General features: G+C 41.5%; 1 protein-coding gene across 1 annotated transcript in view; it reads right to left on the reverse strand.

Annotated features, from left to right (window-relative positions):
* Positions 1-21,929, reverse strand: part of tenm1 (teneurin transmembrane protein 1) — a 182,420-nt gene that overhangs the window by 32,876 nt on the left and 127,615 nt on the right. Inside the window, exon 22 of the mRNA XM_075480990.1 lies at positions 17,787-18,019. Coding sequence (XP_075337105.1) covers positions 17,787-18,019 — 233 coding nt within the window. The remainder of the gene's footprint in view (positions 1-17,786; positions 18,020-21,929) is intronic.

Here is a 21,929-nt window from a genome sequence, read left to right on the forward strand (position 1 = left end):
TCAGTATGCAGAACAACACGAGGTAGTCCTCTCGGTCATCTTTAACTTTTTTCTCCTGATTTCTCTCTGGTTCTGTCACTTTTTCTCTTTTTGAGCTCTCTCTGCAAGCACTCTCTGTACCACAGATAGAAATCACCTGTGCCCTTTTCATCCAGGTAGCAGCACTAATGTCTCATCCTTCTTGTCACACAACAGCTTTCTTCACAGGAGACTTTGTTCAACACACAGGCGCATGGACACACACAGAAAAAAAAAAAAAAAAGTGCACTGCCACCACAACTAGATTCACAAATGCCCTCAGACTGAGCAACCCTGGACCGACCCTGTGAGTCATAAATTGTGCAGGTGAAGTGGCGCAAAAGACGGGAGGTGGGGAGGGGGAGGGCCAGGGTCACTGTGTTTCCTCCAGAGGCCAGAAGGTGAACTGCAGAGCTCTCCCTCTTGGCCCCTTCATCATCCCTCTGACACAGACAGATTACTCCACCCACACAGCGTTATCTCCCCTCCAACAAACCCTATCCTCTCCTCTTGTAGTTTCCCTCTGCTCTCCATCATCCCTAACTTGATCTTCTCCTGCTCTCTTTTTGCGTCCTCTTCCCCCCCTCCTTGTTTTCTTCTTCTTGTCCTTTGCTTTCTTGTAGCTGCTGTGCTCCCTGTATCTTAAGAGTTCTAATCAAATCACTGACCTTCGACCCTTCAGTATTGTCTGAGCTCTGTTTTAATCTGTTCACCTTAACCCCCCCACCCCCCATGGCCTTGCTATTTCCCCTCTTGTCACCTGGTATTGCTCAGTAGGTGCATCTCAACTCACAGCTCAGTCTGAACCAATTTAAGCTTAAAATTTGGCACTTCATCCCTGTTGTATCGCCATCCTCGTATTCTTCCTACTTTTCTTCCATTTCCCATCCATTCCTCCTCCTAGCACTGCTGCCCTAAACCTGTCCCTGATCTTGGAGCTCATAAATCCTGCACAAGGACATGACGAGGCAGACAGGACTTTCTCTCAATACCGATTCCCCCGCTGTCCCTGGGTATTACTCTTTCTTCTCGCCTACTTTGATTCTATTGACTTCCATTTAAAATCCCTTTATCTCCCTCCTCCTTCTTTCAATTGTTTATTCTTTTATGACATCTTGAGTATGCATACTACGGTCCAGCATGTCGTTTGTTCACACAAGAGGCTCCAAAAAGCTACCAATCTATCATTAACAATAAATGCAGGACTAGGCTGACTTATTCATCCTTACACAAGCACAACAATGTAGAAAGATCGCTGTTATTGCTGTGTGAAAGGATTTACAGCAGTTTAGGTGTTGCTTAAGAGTATTTCACAATGTATTTATTGAAAGGGGCGGTAGATTAGTCCACATTTTCCTTGTCAGGGGCTGGATTTCCTGCTGCTGAGGATAAAGCCATGTGCTGCATTAAGGGAATTTACAGCCCCTCCCTAAGTCCAAAGGATACTCAGCAGACATCAAAAGATTTACAGTTTCTCCCTGGGTGAAACTGGCACTCAGATGTTCATGTTTAGAGGCTGGCAGACACACCAACAGAGGAGTAACTGAGATAAATCTCAACTCCAGAGAGAGACGGACATTTGGCTAAAGCTGGAACTGGATTTTATCATCAAAAGTGAATTAGACTGAGGAGTATTGACCTTGGAAAAACAGTGGGAGAGGAGTGCAGCAAAGGAGATGATGATGATACAGTGTCACAATTCACATTCCGCTCAGATTTAAGGAGGGCGTGCAGTCAAAGAGAAAAAAACATGGCCAAATAAGTGGGAAAGAGAAGAAAGGTGGTGGTAAGACAAACGGACATGATGAGAAATGGCTTAGATTAACCATTACAGGCCAATCTTAGTCAAAGTATCTCTTTGTTCCGTGTCCCTGTCAAAAGAATATCAGTTATAATGACCCCCTACGGCATTGCAATCCAATCCAATATGATTAATGCCCCAAAGATGATTCTTGGAGAACATCTCGTTGTGTTGATCACAGCTATTTGAAGAGAAGGAGCCACCAGGGATTTTCCAAGTAGAGCGCGAGGGTGAGGTGAGGAAAGGTGTAAGGTAAGAAATACGATGAGGTGAGAAGGACTAATTAGAAAATAAGTGGTGAATTAGTATCTCATTTAGCAGAAAAAGAAGACAGCCCTTTTGGCATACACTAACATCAGGAAGTGGTGTGCTGTGAATGCTGACTGTTAACACCTGAGCCCCCAAGCGCAGGAAGTAAGCCTTCTGGTATAGTTCAAGTTTCCCTTTTACAGTTCTTTCACTTCTCAAATCTTGACAGCAAAGCTATCAATGAGCTGCTCTTATGGATGAAAACAAGAAGAATTTTTAAATTGTATAGAGCCATCATTGTCTGCCAGGCAGTATAACAACCACATGGATGTGAAATAAGCACACATTCTGCACAAAAAAAATCTTAAAACGCGTGTTTTTACAGGGGAGAGTTTAATGGGTGCAAGTTTGGAAGTTCCATTTCCACCTGAAAACTTTCATACACCCACACAGCCACAGCACATGTGCACGCGGGAGAGAGTCATGCACATTCACGCATGCATACACGCCTTTAAGTCATTCAACCTGCCCTCCCTTATCCTCAGACCCAGTAGGCGTTAATGATACGGACTGACGTATTATTACAGCATCTAAATGATGCTGGCTGTCGCTCATTATGGCCGATGGCAGCTCTGGACTAAGTAACTGTATGTGACTGACAAGTGAATGTAGACAGATGGACAGTTTCACCAGTGCAACTGGCCCCAGTGAGGCATCCATATTAGCTCGGGAAAGCCTGGGAGGTCCACTAACTGCTACAGTCCAAATGAAAGCAAAGCTGAATCCGAACGGTTTCTCTGCCTGTGGGGTTTACAGTTCACTTTCATCATTTCTCCTTGAAAATGCACAACGCTGCTTGTATGCGGACGTGTGAATCTTTGCGAACACATCAGTGACTGCAAAGCCACGCGTCTGTAGGTGTGTGTGCATGCATGCATGCAATGAAGTCACTTGGCAAGAAGATAACTCTTGACAGTTAATCACATTGTGCACATATATGCAAATGTGGAGCGGATAAATCAGAGAGCTTGCAGATGAGAAATTCACACTTGCTCCCACATCCATATGCACACACACACACGCAAGTTTCTGTGAAGACAGTGAAGTCACCTGTGTGCAGAAAGAAGAGGGAAATAAACCTGCTCACTCAATCTCAGCACAACCAAACAGCACTGAGCATCATACTGAAACTGTGTGAGACCGCATACGCAGGCCTAGGTTAGGGTTTGTTTGACAGTCTGTTTTGACACCTGCACTAAAAAAATATAATAATGATGATTGATATGCATTTTGTTTGTGCTGCGGTCGATAACACGCTGTGATTCTGCACACTCTGCTTCAGTTAATCGCACTTCTATGAACTGCCGTAATGTAACAGTGATGCCGATTCCAATTGCTCCTATTTTTCCCAATCAAACATCATCAATAAATACAAAACAGCACAAGCATGTATTTCTAGTTTATCTTTAGTAAGCAGAAATAATTCATGCAACTTGCAATTAATTATTCATTAAAGCCCCACAGAACAGACAGTGGCTTGGTAATTAAGTCTGAATCAGGCACTGTGGCTCATCTAATTATCAGCCACTATAAGTTTGTTAACATATTAACCCATAATAATTAATTATTGATAGCTGTCTTTCTTTTTTTTTCAGCTGCTATGGTTCCCATCTACACATGTACGACACATTTTGAGCAAAGTGGGAGGCGATTTTGCTAATAGTTGCACGATAATTTCCGTGCGAATAAGCATTTTTTTTTAAAAAAAGAAGCGATTTTTGGCAGTAATTGCCTTGTTTGACAGCAAAGAGAGATCCAAAGCAATCACAGAGGTGGCAGACAAACTCAATTATAAAAGCAATTGGAAAGCTTTGGACTAGAAAGCTCCATGAAAGGCTGAGGGGTTTGGATCACTGCAGAGCGTCTGCAGATTATGTCGCACTGTTTAGAACATCAAACAAACGCAAGGAGGTCTATCAATAGAGGCTCTTTTACCAAACATCACCAGAGCAACAAACCAGTATAAGAAGCTGCAGTGGCAAAAAAGAGGGATTGGGATTAAATGGAAGGGGGAAAAAAATGGAAGAAATGGAATAGAAAAGAAAACTACTATGGCTTGTAAATCTGTGCAGCTTCCACCCAAAGTTTCCCCCATACAAATACATCACAGTGAAGCAGCCCCAATATAGTCTTCGTAAGAAGTGTTGGGTTTGTATCATTTCAGATTTTGCCACCATGTTATCTAAAGAGCTGTGTTAATGCTACTCAAGATAGAGCTCTGACAAATGGACGCTTGAAGAGCTGCTTGTGATAACGGTACCCGGGCATAAACAATTACTGGCTCTGTTTTCTCATCCCTGTTACATCAGTTGACCTCACTCTCCAACAGGGAGGTGCACCTGCTATGCTGAACTATGCCTGCTGCCATCTCTCTGCTTATTTATCTTTCTGTCAGTGTGTTTAAAGAATCAAGGTGGAAACAACCTGCATGAGCAAGTTTACCATCTCTCCCCTCATCCGACCTCCCCTCAAACCCTGTGACCAGCACGAATACTTCCGACTGTATGTGTGTGTTGGGCATTCACTACTCGTAAATGTAATTTATTCCTCCACAGCAGCAAAGCTTCACTCCTCCTGTCAGTCTGCCAGCTTCCCAGTGGAGGTTGACAGGCCAGCTGCCAGCAGTGGCCATCCCAAACAGTTAAAGGAACACGCGTGTCACACTTCCCATGATCACACTGATGTTGTCAACCTGACATACCTTTAATAAGGCACCCATAACTAACTGTCTGTGCCTTCATGGTGGGAAGCAGAGTAGGTCCAGGGACCTGCAGACTGCCAATCAAAAACAAGAATGCACAAGCACACAGACTAGCAGAAATGTTCCACCTTTGACGTACAGGCTCTGCCTCTGGCCTCGAGCCTGCATGTCTTATTGACTCAGGGCTTCATTACACACACAGTGAGCTTCAGTAATCTCTCTGAAGCCAATCTACACACTCTGACTACAAACAAGGTAGCCGTCAGTCTGTGTAGTGTTTAACCAAGCACATGACTTGAAAAACAAGCATTTAAAATGCGCCTCCAATAAAACCAGCGACCATACTTGATTTGGTCCTCAGAGTACTTGTGGGACTCATGGTTATCAGGTCGTAGAAGCCCCTAGTTCAAACAGCTCAACTATCAGGTGAACAATGAAGTTACAACAACTTGAAATCGTATCCTTTGCAATTGCTCCTTTGATAAATTGACAAATATTTGGTACTGAGGTCTGCAGCCAGGTGCCGCCAATCAAATGCACTTGATACATTGATCATCGTCAGGTGTGGCCACCTCTACAAAACAAAAATGTGGGCTGTTTAGTGATCCAAACTATTGGCGATGTCCAAACAGTTGGCGCCAATCAGTGTGGGTTATAGGGCTACTTTTGAACAACTTGAAGTCTATCACTAAAAACGCAGAAAACCTTCAGAGGCTTTAGTTGGCATGTTTAATATAAAAGTTAATGAAAAATAATGATAAAAGAAATAGAATCAAATAAACTAAAGATAATAACTTACAAGTATGGCTTGTATGGAGGGGTTGCTAGCAGAAAGCCTATTCTCTCTAAATAGAACATGGCAGCATGAATTAAGGTTTAGATACTTGTATCTACAGCACGATCTCACGATCACAGCAGAACACACACACGTCACACCAACTATCAAGCACTGCAGTGGCGGGACGATGATCGGGCTTGTTTTGGAGCCACAGGTCCAATCTCCCCCGTCAAATCAAACTCAGCTTCTTCTACGCGACAGTAGAGTCCGTTCTCCTTTATGGCTGTGAATGCTGGACCCTGAAGTCAACCCTAGAGAAGTCCCTTGATGGGTGTTACACCAGGATGCTGCGTGCAGTGCTTAACATCAGTAAGAGTGCACATGTAACCAACGAAATCCTGTATGAGGGAATACCAAGGGTGAGCGATAAGATTGCTGTAAGGAGAATGGGACTTGCAGGACATTGCCAAAGGCACCCAGAACTGCCAGCCAGCAAACTAGTGCTGTGGGAACCATCACGTGGGTGCCGGTTAAGAGGACGTCCCACACTAACATATGCGGACATACTCAAGAAGGACGCAGGAGTCCAGAGTACCAGCGAACTGAAAAGATGTATGGAGAATCGGGAAGACTGGAAGCAACGATGGAAGGCTCGTCTGACGACGACCTAGAGAGAGAAAGAGAGAGAGAGGACCAGGACACCTTGCACTCATTGAGTCGACCATGAACTCCTCTGTATACAAAGCAAGCAGTCTAAAGTCAAATGTGAGGACATCTTTCTGACAGCTAAAGCTCAGCCAAAACTGGGTCAAGCAACAGAATAACCATTCCCAGCACAGCAACAAATTTACAACAGAATAGCTGAAGAAAAGAATGGCAATGTTGCAACGGCCTACTAAAAGTCCAGACCTCAAGAAAGCTAAACATAAATGAATAAGTTATTTAACAATCACAAGGAAGAGTGGGCAAAAATGCCAACACAATGTCGCAAAGACTGTTAACATCATACAAAAAAACAGTTACTTAAAGTTACTGCTGTTACAGACGGTTCTACAAGCTACAGAATCACGGGGTGTACTTAGCATTTCATGTACTATTTCTGAATGTTGGCCCACTTTATATTGAATAAATAATGATACAGTGTAATAAGTCACGTGATGTATTCATATGTGGTTGTATTTGTCTCATTTTAAGATCTGACCGGGATGAGATGACTTTTTAATATACCCTGCCCTGATAGTCTCAACGCTTGCTTTTCCACATCACGTCCCTGCGCAACCATCACATCGCAGTTTGATAATTGGCGATCGGATCTACTCAAACAGGTCATGCAGTAACTTTTCTTTTGTGTACGATACTAAGGAAAAACTCAGCCCTCATTTCACGCGTAAATCTTAATTAAACACATTTTCGTTCCTTTACTAAAGCGAGATAATTACTATTTGATTAAATGAGGGCATAAGAAGAAGGAAACATGTTTTTGCCAAACAGAAATACAGCAGACTAGAGAGGTGAGTCAATTTATTCATCTAATACGAGCGCCTGCGGGGCCTCCGGATTGGACTCAGTTATTTTACACACGTGCTATCGGCCACCTGAGACCAAAAGAAAGGGAGGCGGTCACCTCGCTGTTTGCTCTGGCGTCCTCACAGCCCTTTTTGATGGGGCCCCCTTCTGTGTCTCCCTCCCTGTGGTGAGAGGGATGGGTTGGCTGGGCCTATCCGCCGTGCGCCAGTCACCACGCTCTCCCACTGATTACATTTCTGCTGTGAGAATCCACCTTTCAGTGTCGTTCTGCGCACTGAGAAAATGGCCTCACTTCTGCGGAAGGGAGCAATAATGATGGTACCTCAGTTGGAGGCACAGAGGGGTTTCTAATGTTTGGTGTGCTGAAACCAATTGTCTAGCATAAGAGTTCAAGAAAGGATGGCTTGCAGCGTCGCACCCATAGAAAAAGTCTTTAGAGTGAAAAGTCATTTTTCAGCTCATTCTCTATAAAGATAAACTCCAGAATGATTTATTCTCTGAAAATATATCTTAATGTCAAATTGTTTATCACAAACACCGAACTATCAAAATATTAGGCATCAGGCAGTCACACTGCAGAAACAATTGAAAAAAAAAAAGTTTCTTCTAATTACTCTGTTCAGTCATGATTAATATGTCTGAATATAACTGCTATTTGGTGGCAACTTTCAACCAACTTTCAACCAATCAGACCATAGCTGAGATCATATTCTAGGTGGTGACACACTCTAATGATGATTCAGCACCAAGCACAACAAAAACAACGCCAATTTGATGCGGATTATCAATTATTCCACAAATAATGACTTTCTGGATCCGAATACTTTGGTTTGCAGATATGTGGATGCAACAGGAGGTTTATGAAAGCATAAACAAGTCAACCTCTCCCTCAGCCATAGTAACTCCAAGAATCCTCGTGGTGCAGGCTGAGGAGGAGGAGGACTAGCAGCTATCTTCTACTGAAGTTATCATCTTAATGTACACACTCCTTCTCTGATGTAGCATTGATAACAGATTAGGTAATTATGGTGGGGAACTTTAACATTTGTGCAGATGTTGACAGCCTCACAATAAATATTGTGAGGCTGCTTATTTTATTTATTTAAATAAAATAAATAAAAGTCTACTACAAGACACTTTTTACACTTTTAGACTCGGCTGACTTTAACTGACACATAACATGGAACTGAATTTGTGTTTTTCCTTAAAAGTATCTTCTCTCTCTTTTTTTTTTCAAAACAACATACTGTAAACATTTACAAGAAAACATATCAAATGCTGAAAGTAACACATTTGACTATTTCATGAACAATATTAGCTCATTCTAAATTGGATCAAAACATTGATGAAGTAAGTGGTGCTAAAAAGAAATCGCTGGATGGACATGTTGCAGCTAATCAGGTTAACTGGCAGCAGGTCAGTAACATGACAGGGTATAAAAAGAGCACCTTAGAGAGGCAGAGTTCCTGAGAAGTAAACATGGGCAGAGGTTCAGCTATCTACGAAAAAATGTGCCATGAAATTTCAAAATAATATATGCTCAATGTAATACTGGGAAGACTTTCAATCTATCATCTACGGAACATAGCATAATCAAAAGATTAAGATAATTTTGGATACATCATATGAGGGCTGAAAATCAGTGTTGGATGCCCGTGATTTGCCTTGAGATGGCATAACAGGCATAATTCTGGAATGGAAATGGTTCAATAACACTACCAAAAGCCACTGTCTGTGAACGCAGTTTGCCTTTAAAGCTCTATCATGCAAAGAAGAAGTCATATGTGAAGATAATCCAGCAACCGAGCTGTTTTCTCTGTACCAAAGTTAATTAAAAATGGACTGAGGAACTGTTGTAAACTGTTCTGGGTTCAGATAAATAAAAATTTGACTTTTTTTTTTGGTTATGGATGCCGGCTCCTCCGGATTAAAGCCTGGTACGGGGGTATAGTAGAGCCAATGGAAATGGCATCTTGCAAATATGGAAACACACTACCAATACTGAAAATATGTACATGTTTTAGAACAACACATGCTATCATCCAGACCATATCCTTTTAAGGGAAGGCCTTGCATATTTCAGCGCAACAATGCTAAACCACATTCGGCATCTATTACAACAGCATAGCTTCATATTATAAGAATCTGGGTGTTGGACTGGCCTGTCAGTAGTCAAGACATTTTACCAATTCACTTTAGAAGAATAGCTCCTTTGTACAGTTTGGGTATTTTGAAGCAAACAATCCAAAAGCTGAAAGGTAAGCAGTGTTCAGTTGGAGTGGAAGAATTAGTCTTATAACAAAGAAATGAGCCCAATGTGAACAACATATTGATTTTTCTAAAAATGGAGAATAAGTACAACCCTGAGATGACGCTAAGCACTCTATCTAGGCTGAAATGTAACTCTCCTGGGTCAAGCAGCTCTTTACAAATAAAATTGTGTCGCAGTAGTGGTAAGTACAGCAGCTTTAGAAAACAGCTGTGGTATTCAATTTGCATTTGGTCTGCTTTTCATTGACGTGTCTGAGCTGAATTTCAATAGAAAATGTATCAAAACCATGAACATGTCTTTTATACCCATTCCACACTAGATTAGTTCAGGATATTTTGCCCTTTATCAACACTACCATATTTGATCTGATCTTTTTGAACAGGTTACATTCTGTTGCTCTAAAAGCCCACTATTGATCCAGATGTTTAGGCCAATTATGGCCACTTATCAAACCCATTTCATTTTTAAAGGGCCAGTGAACAGCACAAGACGGAAACAGCACTGGTAAAAGTTATCAATAGTCTTCTCATGGCTTCAGAAAATGAATTTGACACTACACTCCTTCAGCATGCTGTTCATCCAGTCATTGATCTGACTGGTTGAAGTTAACTGATGATAATGAAATTCATCCAAAAGTGGAACATCCGAACAGTCAGACAACAAGATCTCTGCAATTCCTTCTCCCATCAATCGCTCGCTGGCTGAATAAGTCCAGATGTACCTGTGTGCTGTGAGCTTTGCTCGATGCCATTTCGCTCGTCCTTCCGCATTTGCGCCGGCAGCTATTTTCTCAGCATTAGTTTTGGGGGAAATGAGTCTCTGGCAGGACTTCATATTGGGGCTGCTCAGCGATGCATGTCTGTTGAACAAATCACTGCCGTTCTTCTAATTATCATGGATGCTGCAGTGAGAAAACAAGCTGTCGTAGAAATAGCATGACCCAATGGCGCTTCTCTGTTTTGCATTATCATAGAGTGTGCTGCTGTTTGCCTTGCTGTGTGATTAATTCATGTGTGTATCATTAATGCAGGAATGTCCGGGGGCAAAGACAAAAGCTCGGTCAATGTGAAATAAAACACAAGGAGCAGGCCGGTAAAAACTGGGCACACATGTGAGAATGCTCACACATCAACTGAATCTGAGCTAAAAACACAGCATGACTTATCTGATGCCCTTGTTTTGCGAAGCAGCGCTCTGTTTAAACCAACAGAAACAATGATAGTTGACCCTCTGAGAGGAGAGGCAGCCACAGGGCCAGATTAATATGCAGATGAGGCGAGGGACTGCTGCAGGATTTAGACACGAAACAGACTTCTCTCCTGTTCCCTCTATCTATTTCCTCCATTCTCCTGTCCTCCTTTTCCTCTATGTTCTCCATTTTCTCTTTAAAGTTATAATTATTTTTCTATTCTCGGTTCCACTCACTTTCTCTCTCATTTCACAATTCCTCTGCTTTTCCTTCTCTTACTCCATTTTGTCAGATGCAAAAGTCACTCTGTGCTAAACGCTTTGGGAGCCAGAGGTAGAATAACAATGGTGCAGTATTCCAAACTTATAACACAGAGCAGCTGGCAGAGAGGAGACAGCCTTAGGAGATCTGAGGACTTCATTGCTGCAGCGAGCGACTACAGTTTGGGAATTAGAGGATTTGTGAGCAGTGGTTAGAAATGTACAGTTTAATGACACTACCATGGGTTATTGGGTAAGTTATATGTTGTGCCTCTGCAAGAAGTCAAGAGTCCATCAGGTTTCGTGTGGTGTAAATTGAGCCATCGGAGGGTATGCACGGATCGTTGTTCGTGTAACCGTAAAAATTGTTGTGACTGCACTGACTTGCACAGACAGGGACAATAAAGTGAGTAACTACAGGTCCATAGTATCCACAGTTGTCTGCATGTGCCTCCACGACTGAGTATCATCAGGCCCTGAATAGTCTGAGTATGGGTTTGCTGACAGCTTGATTCACACAGATGAAACAAACTAGGAAACGCTCCTGTGAACACTGCCACGTTTTAAGCCATTTCTGTAAATGAGACCAGCACCCAGTGTGTGGAGATATTCATTCACCTAAGCTGCTTATATATCAACAACCAGCCAAGGCAGATACTGCACAGCACGGAGCCCGGCTTTCCTGGTCTGAGGATGGTGGCTGAGCAGCGACGTGAGCAAACGATGTGAAGCATATTCTTTTTTTTTTTCTAAACACCCTGACTGCTCAACATGCTAATAACCGCAACCGGTTTAAACCTCACAGCTTCATTCGACGACCAGGCCCTGCTATCTTGACACCAAAGGCATGCCTCACAGCTGTGGGGCTGAGTGAGAAGGAGACAAATGTGTTGTGTCTGCCTGTGTGGGGAGGAGAGAGACAGAGAGAGAAAGAGACTGACAGAAAGCAGAGGAGAAAGGAAAAGAAGGGAAGAGAAGAGAAGAGAAAGAGAGAGGAAGACGGGGTAAGAGGGAGAAATATGGTGGCAGTATGTCAGCCACTGATAAGCGCATTAGTCTGCCCCCTGTGGGTCAGAGGGAGAGACTGACAGTGCCAACGCTCACACTGTCATGTGCACACACGTAAGTGCACACACCTCTCTCTGTGGATGTCAGCTTTGCTGTCTGGGACTGGTCAACAAAAAACAGATAAAAGCTGCCCACGGCAACCACCAACAACTAAACTCCCAATCACCAGACTCACTCTGAACTCAGTTCGTCCAAAAACATAAAACAGAACCACAACTATCATTGAACAAATTTGTTTGAAAAAAAGAAACATGAATAAAAAGGGCCCCTTCATGCAGTGAACAGACGGAGTCTATAGATGAGAGCCAAGGCTGGTGGGTCCTGTGAGACTGAAACCTCTTTCATGTCAGACACGGGATCCATCCAAAATGGAGCAAGGCCTTTTATTTACTGAGTTAATTGAGTGCAGAACGGCATGTGGAGCCAACTCCAAACAATGCCCCAGATCTTGTATTCATAAGTGAGTGTTTGAAGGACACCAGATAATCCCTGCAGCTTACACAACAGGGAGACTACAGACTTGGGGTAACAGCAGAGTGCTAAATAGTCTCGCAAAACTGCTGACAATATTCTAATCATAGATTACTATTCAACAACATTTTTGTCCTGTTGAAACAATATTAATGCTAGGCTTACAGTGGCTATGTCAACACGGGCCACAAGGGTGATTCGATGAGATGGGCAAAAAAGATTGGGCGAAAAAATGTGGAGGAACATGTGAAAGAATAAAAGGGAAGGCTCTAATTTTCGAGCGAGGAGCTCACCAGAGGACACAAGACAAGATCAATGGTGGAGAATCACAGAAGCCCAACTTCAAAAAAGAAATGGACAGATATTTCTCTGTGAAGTCTACCACTCATTACCATTGGTAAGAGGGTGCAGGGAGGAGGAGGAGGAGTGTGGGCTGTGGCAGGCAGAAGACAGCGAACCAGGGGGGGCTGCAGGCAGAAATCTCCAGAGCCTTTATAAGCACTGGCTACTCTGAGTACAATAGCAACAGAACATAGTCTGTGAACTGCAGTCAGTCAAAAAGTATGAAACACCTTTCAATGAGTGAATCGGAGGAGTCTTGGGACATAATATTCTATGAGTGTATAAAGGCAGAGATACACCATGTTCTAAGGAATAAGGGCCATGTATTCTAATGGCAATAGCTGTCACACAATGTTTCAAATTGAAGCAGGAATCAGCTCCGATATCTTTTTCTTCTCCTTTTCCCACCTCCATACCTTTATAGACTTAGAAAGATAGAGGAAAAAAGGCATCAAATTTCTTCATCAGATTCTGAGCTACTTTGTATTTAGAACCGGTGATTTTTGAAAAGAAAAGAAGACACGTCGCATCTCCCTATCGTACACACTAACGACCGACTGTCTGGCTTCAATGTCAGGCAGCATTGCGTGTGAGTGACTGACAGGACAGGTCATGTGAAACCGTAGCCCGATGCACAGGCCTGTGGATAAATCTCACGTCTAACATGGGGACTGGAGGTGGCAAGGCAAACAAGCGGGATTTTTGGGCAATTGTAGCCTCCAAAAGGCCAACCTTACCCTATTACGGCCTTCAAAAAACTACAGTCCATGGGGTCATCATGACAGCTGTCATTTTCCTCTGGTGAAAACCAAAACTGAGAAACGGATTTTTCATTTTAACTCTCACAGTGTGATGGAAGTAATGCAGCATTGATGTTCAAACTTCCAGATGTTTAAAAAAGTCGATAAATACATGCTCGATTCGATCAGATTCATCAGATTTTCACTGCCCGATTACTGTGACCAAACACATTTACAACATTATTATCTTGATATCTATAGAAAAAAATTTAGTAAAATTAAAAATTATTAATACATTTATCAGTCGATTTAATCTTAAATTGCCATTGCACGTTTAGTCTCTTTGCTTAGCAAAGTCATTACATTCAATATATGAGTGTGGGGAGTTGTAGACCATTTTTAACCATAATTCCATAACACATAAATCATGGGCTTTGGTTTTTGTTTCACTGTTTTGGTTTTGTCATTGGTTTAACTTTTGCATCTCATTAGATTTCCCATTGTGTGTTCTGTTGAGTTAGCTTCACATTCCCCCTTCACATCAGGCCTTTTTTTTTTTTTTTACAGATTGCCACATGTGATTTTCTTTTGTCATTCATCTTTATATCTATTCACTTGGTTTTACTTTGCTTGCAGCCAGATCCTTGTCTCTTATAATTCATTCTGCATGTCCAGGTCTTCATGTTTAGTTTAGTTTTTCCCTGGATTTTATCTTCTCGTACTTCCCGCTTCTACAGTGGCTTTCGTTTGGTTGAAATTATTCTATTTTGACACCTGCCTGCCTCTGGAAGCTTTGTCTGTTTTTGGGTAGTCTTTCTACAAAGCACATGACAGTGTAAACAACACATTGTTTCAACGATATAAAATGACCTGGAACCTAATTTTTCTACCATGGTGAAAATTGCAGGATGAAAAAGTGGAGTGTATGGGTCCAGTGCCTCACTCTCAGTCTTCGTACTGGCTAGCAAAGACAGCTAGCAAATGAAAGTGAAGTAAGTCATTTATTCTGCTTGGTATTCATGGGATTCATTCTTCCACCAACCTTCAAATACAGGCTTTGGCGACTGTAAAAACTCTCGCTCACTGAGAATCGAGTTGATGATGACCCTAAGGGGTTATGTTACAATGAGACGCCCGGAGGCTCCTGACCGAAGTTCAGTATATGGGGAGCTGTGAGTTGCCTCTGTCCCAATAATGTGACCATTATTATTAATGTGTATATGAGAATCTAAAAAAAAATAAATAGGTATCATTTCCCCAATAAGTGTTGGGGAAGCCATGCTTGACATGACTGTGCCACTTTTGCAGATGATTTTCTTCAAATCACAAAAAAAAAACCTCTCTGAATTGTAAAATAGGCAAATTGCTCAGTTTGTGTGGTGAAGAATTGGCATGGGTGTATTGTAAATATACAAAATTGAATCTATCCCACAAACCCTTATGAATCAATGATACAATTCCGGACAGTCAAATATGTGGACTGAAGGAGTTTGGAATTCATCAACTGACCCTCTGATTACAGGATGACCTGCTCTATTTCCAAAGCCATAATGACACAATACAGCAAATCAAACCAATCATGAATCAAAATGATCAGAAATTTAATTTTCAGTATTCATTTCTGTAATTCCAACATGACATGAATGCAGCATGGACAGAGGGCTAATTAGTATGAAGTGAAAACACCTGTGGCCGTGAACAGAGGAAGGACAGATAACTCCAAATAATGTCCTTTTGACATTTAAAAAAAAAAGAAGAATTTCTGTAATTTGAGCTGTATGCTGTAAATCAATGCAACGCATAAAAGATTGGTTCCATTTCTAGGCCTTTTCATTTGTCACAAAGCTAACACAGACCTTATTTTCACTGAGACATTTTGAGTTGCTGTAGCAGGAAAAGCCCAGGTGCAACCAGCATTATTGATGGCCTTATTCTGTGAAAGTGTTTTGGACTGACAGTGAGTCAGCGTGAATAATACCAGCGGCCTAAAACTGGAACACCTCGATGGACTGCAGCGATCATGATTAGTTTTATTAGTCACACCTGTGCTTTTCCGACTGTGACGTGACAAAGCATCTGCCATAGAGAAAGTCTTGCAATGCTTCGGCAGACGATCTCTATTTTGCGGAAAAAAAACAACATTTTGCAAACATTTAATCACAGAGGGAAAATCAAGCAATTACCATTAAAGGTAACTCTGACAGCAATAATTACCTGAATCAGATGACCAAAGAGTGGAAAAAACTGTGTTGCCTGGCTGAATCAATTTATGTTTAAAAAAAAAAGCTGATGGCAGGGTGGAGAAAAGGGCACAAGCAGCATGAATTCATCAATCTATCCTAGCAAGCTGGGAATGTGACGCGGTGTTTTTGTGGCAGAACACTGTTGGATCCCGGAACCAATTAAGTTTCATCTTAATGCCCCAGGAAAGCTCAATATTTGAGTCCTCAAAGTGCAAGTGCTATTCAACATGTTTAACTACTGATTAAAGCTTTAAATGATTGACTCATTTAGATTTTGTCAAAATACAAGTTCAGAATCACTCACGACTATGATACTGGTGTAGATATTATACTTCAGGAAAAAATAAATACTGCTTACACATTTACATTTGTACAGCCAAAACGATAATCCGTTAAATCACAATGGATTTACACCGTTATTATCTTTTGGCTGAAGAAAACAGAGCCTTGGTTAACTTCATGTGGCTTTTAGGAATTAATCTTATGACATAATTATAGGGAATAGGTTTGGTGAGATAACAATTTCCCATCCCCCATTATGCACCATTATTTTGGCACGCCATTCTGTAAATAACACACAAACACAGAAAAGGTGAGGAATTTTTGTCTGCCAAAGCTGCCTCGTGTGAAAGGAAAAAAAAAACAGAGGTATGATGTTTTGATGACATGATATGTTTGCAACCTACCACTAGGGTTTTTTTAAAACTCTGACCGAAAAGAACCAACCCTTGAAAATAACTGAATCGTGGAGAGACGTGAGCGCCTTTCCCCTCGAGAAGGGGCAGAAATCAAGTGACATTTAACAGGGATAGTAAAAGGTCATGGGGGCGTGACATCATAGCAGCAAGTTTGTTTGGTTCAGCATAGTCAGGTAAAGCTGCAACACGTTCTCCAATCAAAACAACCAGAAAGGTTGTTTGTTCATACCATTAAGTATGACCAATAAAGGTGTCCTCTAAACTTACCCCCTACATGTGGCAGGTTAGAAATACAACTCATACGAGTGTCTGCATATTGGAGCAAATGTCATTCTTAAGTTTTTCCTTTTTGGAGGAAGGTGGGCTGAATGGTGCAATTACACCTGGAGCTTTCAAACCATGGTATGCGAGTGCAACACCCAGATACAACAAGTGTTTTTTTTTTTCCCCTTCTGGGGTATGTTTGGTCAGTATACATACAAAAAACACTTTTAATCAAAAGTCAAAACCTTTTGGTTTGGGCTGAAAAGCATTGCAGTTAGGACAGAAATACATCGTTGGTATACCTCACCACTGTCACCTTTATGGACGCCATTTTGGCCCTTCACATGCAGTTGCTGTGAGGACCAGTGGGAGTCCACAAGGGGTCTTTATAATGACGATAATGAAAGAGCTCACTTTAAAAAAGGCAACGATGCTCAAGCAAGGGCGAGTGTGACGTACTTTCTACACTTTACAAAAGCAACAATAACCCCCAAAAGGACATGATGCCAGAGGGGTTTATGATGGGGAAATTCAATCGAATTAATTTATGTGACCAACTCGGAGTGATGCATGAAGGGACGGAACAATGATAAAATGCGCAAGGCCATTTGAAGTTGACACACAATAATGTCATCTGATAACAGATCTATTCACCTCCAACATAGATCAAACTTTTCAATTAGTAAGCCTTCAAGTGAAAAAGGTTCAAAGCACACAGTGTGTCACGGATTATTTCAGGGTTATGAACGTCCCTTTTTATGAGATCATGACAGCAGCTTCTGAATGTTCTGTGTTGGCTTAAAATGTTTCACTTAGCCAAGAAGGAAAAGGTTAGGTGGGGAGAAATACACCCAGACCACTTAAAATGTTGGTGTAATGAGCTGCTTCTATACTGATACACTGACCTTCAGTGGAATAGCCAATGCCTTGGCCTCCAGCTACGTTTCCCTAACATAGCTAAATACTGATCTGTGAGTGCCGATCACAAATCTCTAAGTGTAGCCTGAAGGGATGATAAATGAAACCCGAGCTTGTGTCACTGTGTAGAAACTGTGACCTGACTGCGAGTACAAGTTCTCCAGCTGCACAGTGCGTGTTATCCTACCTCTAGGGTTATTCAGAGCAGCTTCAGTGGCCTTTCTGCCCTCTCCGCAGTGGCTCTGGTCAAAAGGTAGACACTGCTCTCCCGTCCCGGCCACCACCTCAAGGTTGCGTGATGGATCCTTTGGCTGCCCAAGGTTCCTGACTCGATAAACTCTGCGACTGCTGGTGTCAGACACGTAGAGGACCTCACCCACTGGGTCCATGGCCAGATAGTACTTATGAGCAGGGCTGGTGCTAGTGAGAGATGAAGGACAAAGTTAATTGAAAATACGGTGAAACTTGTTGGATTTTCCCCAGACTTGCTGATTTATTTTCTGTTTCCCACTTTCCCAGAGTTGTATCAAACGAAAGTTTCTCTGAGACTAGCCTAGTTTTGTAAACTATAATCTTCTTCATCCCGAGACAACACTATTAGTTGAAGAAAAAGTATTTAGAGGCAATCAGGTCATCCCAGTGAAAAGCATTAGTATGCGACTCTAGCTGTGCTGAAACAGCAAGATTAATGTCTTCTCATTTACATGACCACATTCACTGCAGCTGAATTATAGCTCTTAGTGATGCTCTCTTTATATGCCAAGCTATATATAGGGAGAGTTCTTAACATAGTATCAAATCAGTCATCAATAGATCCCTGATATGCAAAAGCTAACATTAATAATACGATTCAACTGTATAAATTGAGGTAAAATCAACACACTGTAAATGAAATAAAACCCTCAAAATAACTCGAAGAGAAAAATGGTACCAGACCCAGAGAACTGATACGGCCAAGTGCTAGCTTTTCCTCTGTACTCTTGACAATAGGAATACGCTTTAAAACCCATGATAGCTTTACATAAAAGAGATCTTAACACTTGGTCAAGACAAATATAGGAATCCCTCCTATTAAAGCAGTATTTTCCACAGTAACTACAATAACAAATATTGGAACCAGTAACGTAACACTTTAGTAGCAGTCTTTTTTCAGTGCTTTTTGTGGCTCATAATGAGGGCCCTGAATAGTTTGACCTATTCCTTTTAGAGCTAAAGGCTTTCTCTCTGGTTTGAAGGAGACTCTTTCCCCAACTGTGAGTTTAAGCTGACATCAGGGCTCACAGCAGGCTGCCTCATAACGGGCAGATGTTTTCTTATCATCCATTCTTGAGTGTTCTTAGATGTACCCTTTGGGATCCTTATCCTACTTGGAGGGGCCGCGACCTGCACAACTCTCTGACACTAGGCAGAAAATGTTCTCCAGAATGCCTTATTTACCTTCTGATGTCATTGCGCTCCGTATTGCTTCAAGACAGCCTAAGTCAGTCGCAGCAAAGCAGTCTGAGAGCAGAGCTATATACGTCTTCTTCATATCTCACAGGGGGGATGGTGTCCTTTTCTTTGAAAGCTTCATTTTTGTCTGCTTTAAATACATCTATACATAGGACATATCCCCCAAGTACTGTCGCATGAATTTTACTTAATACTTGATGAGTTTAATGAATCCAACCACTGTTGTACACTGATGATGGAGACGTCTGTTCTGAAGTTTCCTTGATTCTTATTCCAGCTGTCTTTTTGATGAATTTGGAGTCAGGTGTCTTCTTGCTGCTACATTTAGTAAGAAAAGGTGTGAAAATTAAACTCCCAAATAACATTAGCAACTGTCGTCAAGTGTCAGGCTTGTCTCTTATGACTTTACGGGTCTTTTTTTTGCAGCGAAAAATCTAAATCTTTGTAAAACTGAGAATATTAGAGTTATTGAAGATATTAGTTTGGATAAAAAAAGACACTCTTTAATCCATGTGTATGTCACCACTTTTGGAACTCATGATATTTAAAGAGATTTTAAAAGACTCTTTTATTTCAAAAGCATCCAGATATGAGTGTATGCGTCTGCTTTGCCATATGACCAACAAGTGCTGACAAGTGGGCTATACGGATGTTTTTATGTTAGCTAAGATTTTATAGGTTTAGTCATTTATTTGTCAGCATAAATGTACCCACCTGTCAGGCAGAGATAAGAAAGCCTATGTTTAAATGAATAAATGCAGACGAGATAGATGGTGAACAGCATAATCCATGCATGTATAATTCTTACCATAAGCTGCATCCTAACATAGTCTTATTTAGATGTGACACCTCTGAGAACACTGGTGCATTTTGATGATGTGCCGTGATCACCGGTCGTATCTTCTGCACATTCCTACATCCACATGCTTCTGTTTTTGACTTCATGTGATGCACATTTTATTTCAAGGCACTGATCGCTCATTTCATCATCTTTCTGTGGAACATGTTTCTGGATATTACAAAGAAAACTGCGACAGGAAAATCGGTGGAGCAATAACTTGGAGTGGGAATAAGATGGAGCAGAGGTCCAAGAGCAAAATTAAACCAAGGCAATTCATACAGCTAAATCTGGCTAGAGCTGAATGACTCATGTGGACACATAATTGTCTATTGTTCTAGTTGTTGTTGTTGGTTTATGGAAGATGGAGAAAAGACTGGAAGCTTATTGAGCAGAGGTCTCAAATACAAAGTAGGTTGTCCATCATATGGAATTGAATACTTTCCATACCGTTTATATTAAAACGCCTTTTCTCCTCAGTGTAAGCATCATGCTTACGTTAGCACACTGTGACCAATCACTTAATTTACCCTTGTATTGACTGTGGGCTGCACTGTACTTGCATAGAACGGACTCCATCACTGTCGACATAAAGCCGCAGAGAGATGACTTGACTTACTTCTGTAGGAAGACTGCAGTTCATTAATTACATAACAACCTTTGATATCGTGAAGCCGTTGTGTTGTATTATTAAGTCCTGAACACAATGACAGTCAGAAATGTGAAAGGGAATTGAAATTTTGCACTTTGAACATTGTAGCTGAGTTCCAAGCAATTACTTTGTGGTGTGAAATCCAGTGTCAGACGGGTCTGGTCAAAGGCTTCCTGCCAATTAAACTCGAAGATATCCTGTTAAAGTGTTCTTTTTTTTTCTTCTTCTCCTCTGGCTATTCAATGAAAAATGTATTTCAAGATACATTTGAAGTGTCAAGAAAAAATACTACAATTAAAACATTTCCAAACACCGACAAACCTCGGCGTTGTTGCTAATAGGCTCCTGAAATCTTCTTTTGAATTTGGATTCCAAATTAACTCTATCAGGCACTTTTGTCCCTGCTTACCATTACTATTAAAAGAGAAGACTTCCTCAGGACATTAACCTGAATCTTCCCACAACCTTGCACAAAGGGGGAAAAAAAAGAGGAAAAACTGCAACATCGGAAAGGGTACTGTCAGTCATCTAATCCATTAAGTGCATAACTGTTTACAGAGCTCAGCACTGAATTGCACATACATAATTCAAACTTGATCCTCTGAGAGTTATTTACGGGGTTTTAGAGCATGCCACTGCTCAGTGCAGCGTATGATATTTGTAGAAGCTACCACAAGCACTGCGCAGTGCCTTTAACTCACTACAAATCACTTTTTTTTTTCCACGCTCACAGATCTGAATAAATTCTTCCAATGGAAGGAAAGGGAACAACAACAGCCTCGTCACAAACAACCCCACTCCAGCATACTGTGCTTACTCCACACAAAATAACAAAACAATGATCACAGTTGATAGACAGAGTAATCTAGCTGTTCCTGACTGTCTTTCTGAATCGACCTCGCGGGCTCTCAGATAGTATAGTTGAGGACTTCCTCCACTATTTGCTTCCCTACTCTCTCAAACTCATGAAGAGAAAGAATAGACAACATTTCACGTTGAGTACTTCCCATATTGTCTCCCCTCAGAGAGCACCTTGTTTTGAAGCCCTTTTGGCTGATAGGCACTTTGCTGGGAAGAATGCACAGTGAAAAGCTTTGAAAACTGAATATGGATGAATTATTAATGCATTTGACTTAGGAGAACAATAGTATAGAATAAAAGGGAAACACTAACACACTGAGAACAGTAAAATGCTGCTGTAGAGGAATAAGAAGCAAGCAGGAACGAAAAGAGAAACCTCCAGGGTAAGGAAGAAAGCGTATTCAAAGTGCCAGAGGAAGAACCCCTTTCATACGGCATAGACCAGTGATTCCAGACCTTTTATTGTCATGTACTCCAACAAACCTGCCAGATTAACTCGGGTGCTCCGGAAGTGACTCCCCAAAGAT

The sequence above is a fragment of the Odontesthes bonariensis genome, chromosome 13 (genome assembly GCF_027942865.1).
Source record: "Odontesthes bonariensis isolate fOdoBon6 chromosome 13, fOdoBon6.hap1, whole genome shotgun sequence".
NCBI lineage: Eukaryota > Metazoa > Chordata > Actinopteri > Atheriniformes > Atherinopsidae > Odontesthes > Odontesthes bonariensis.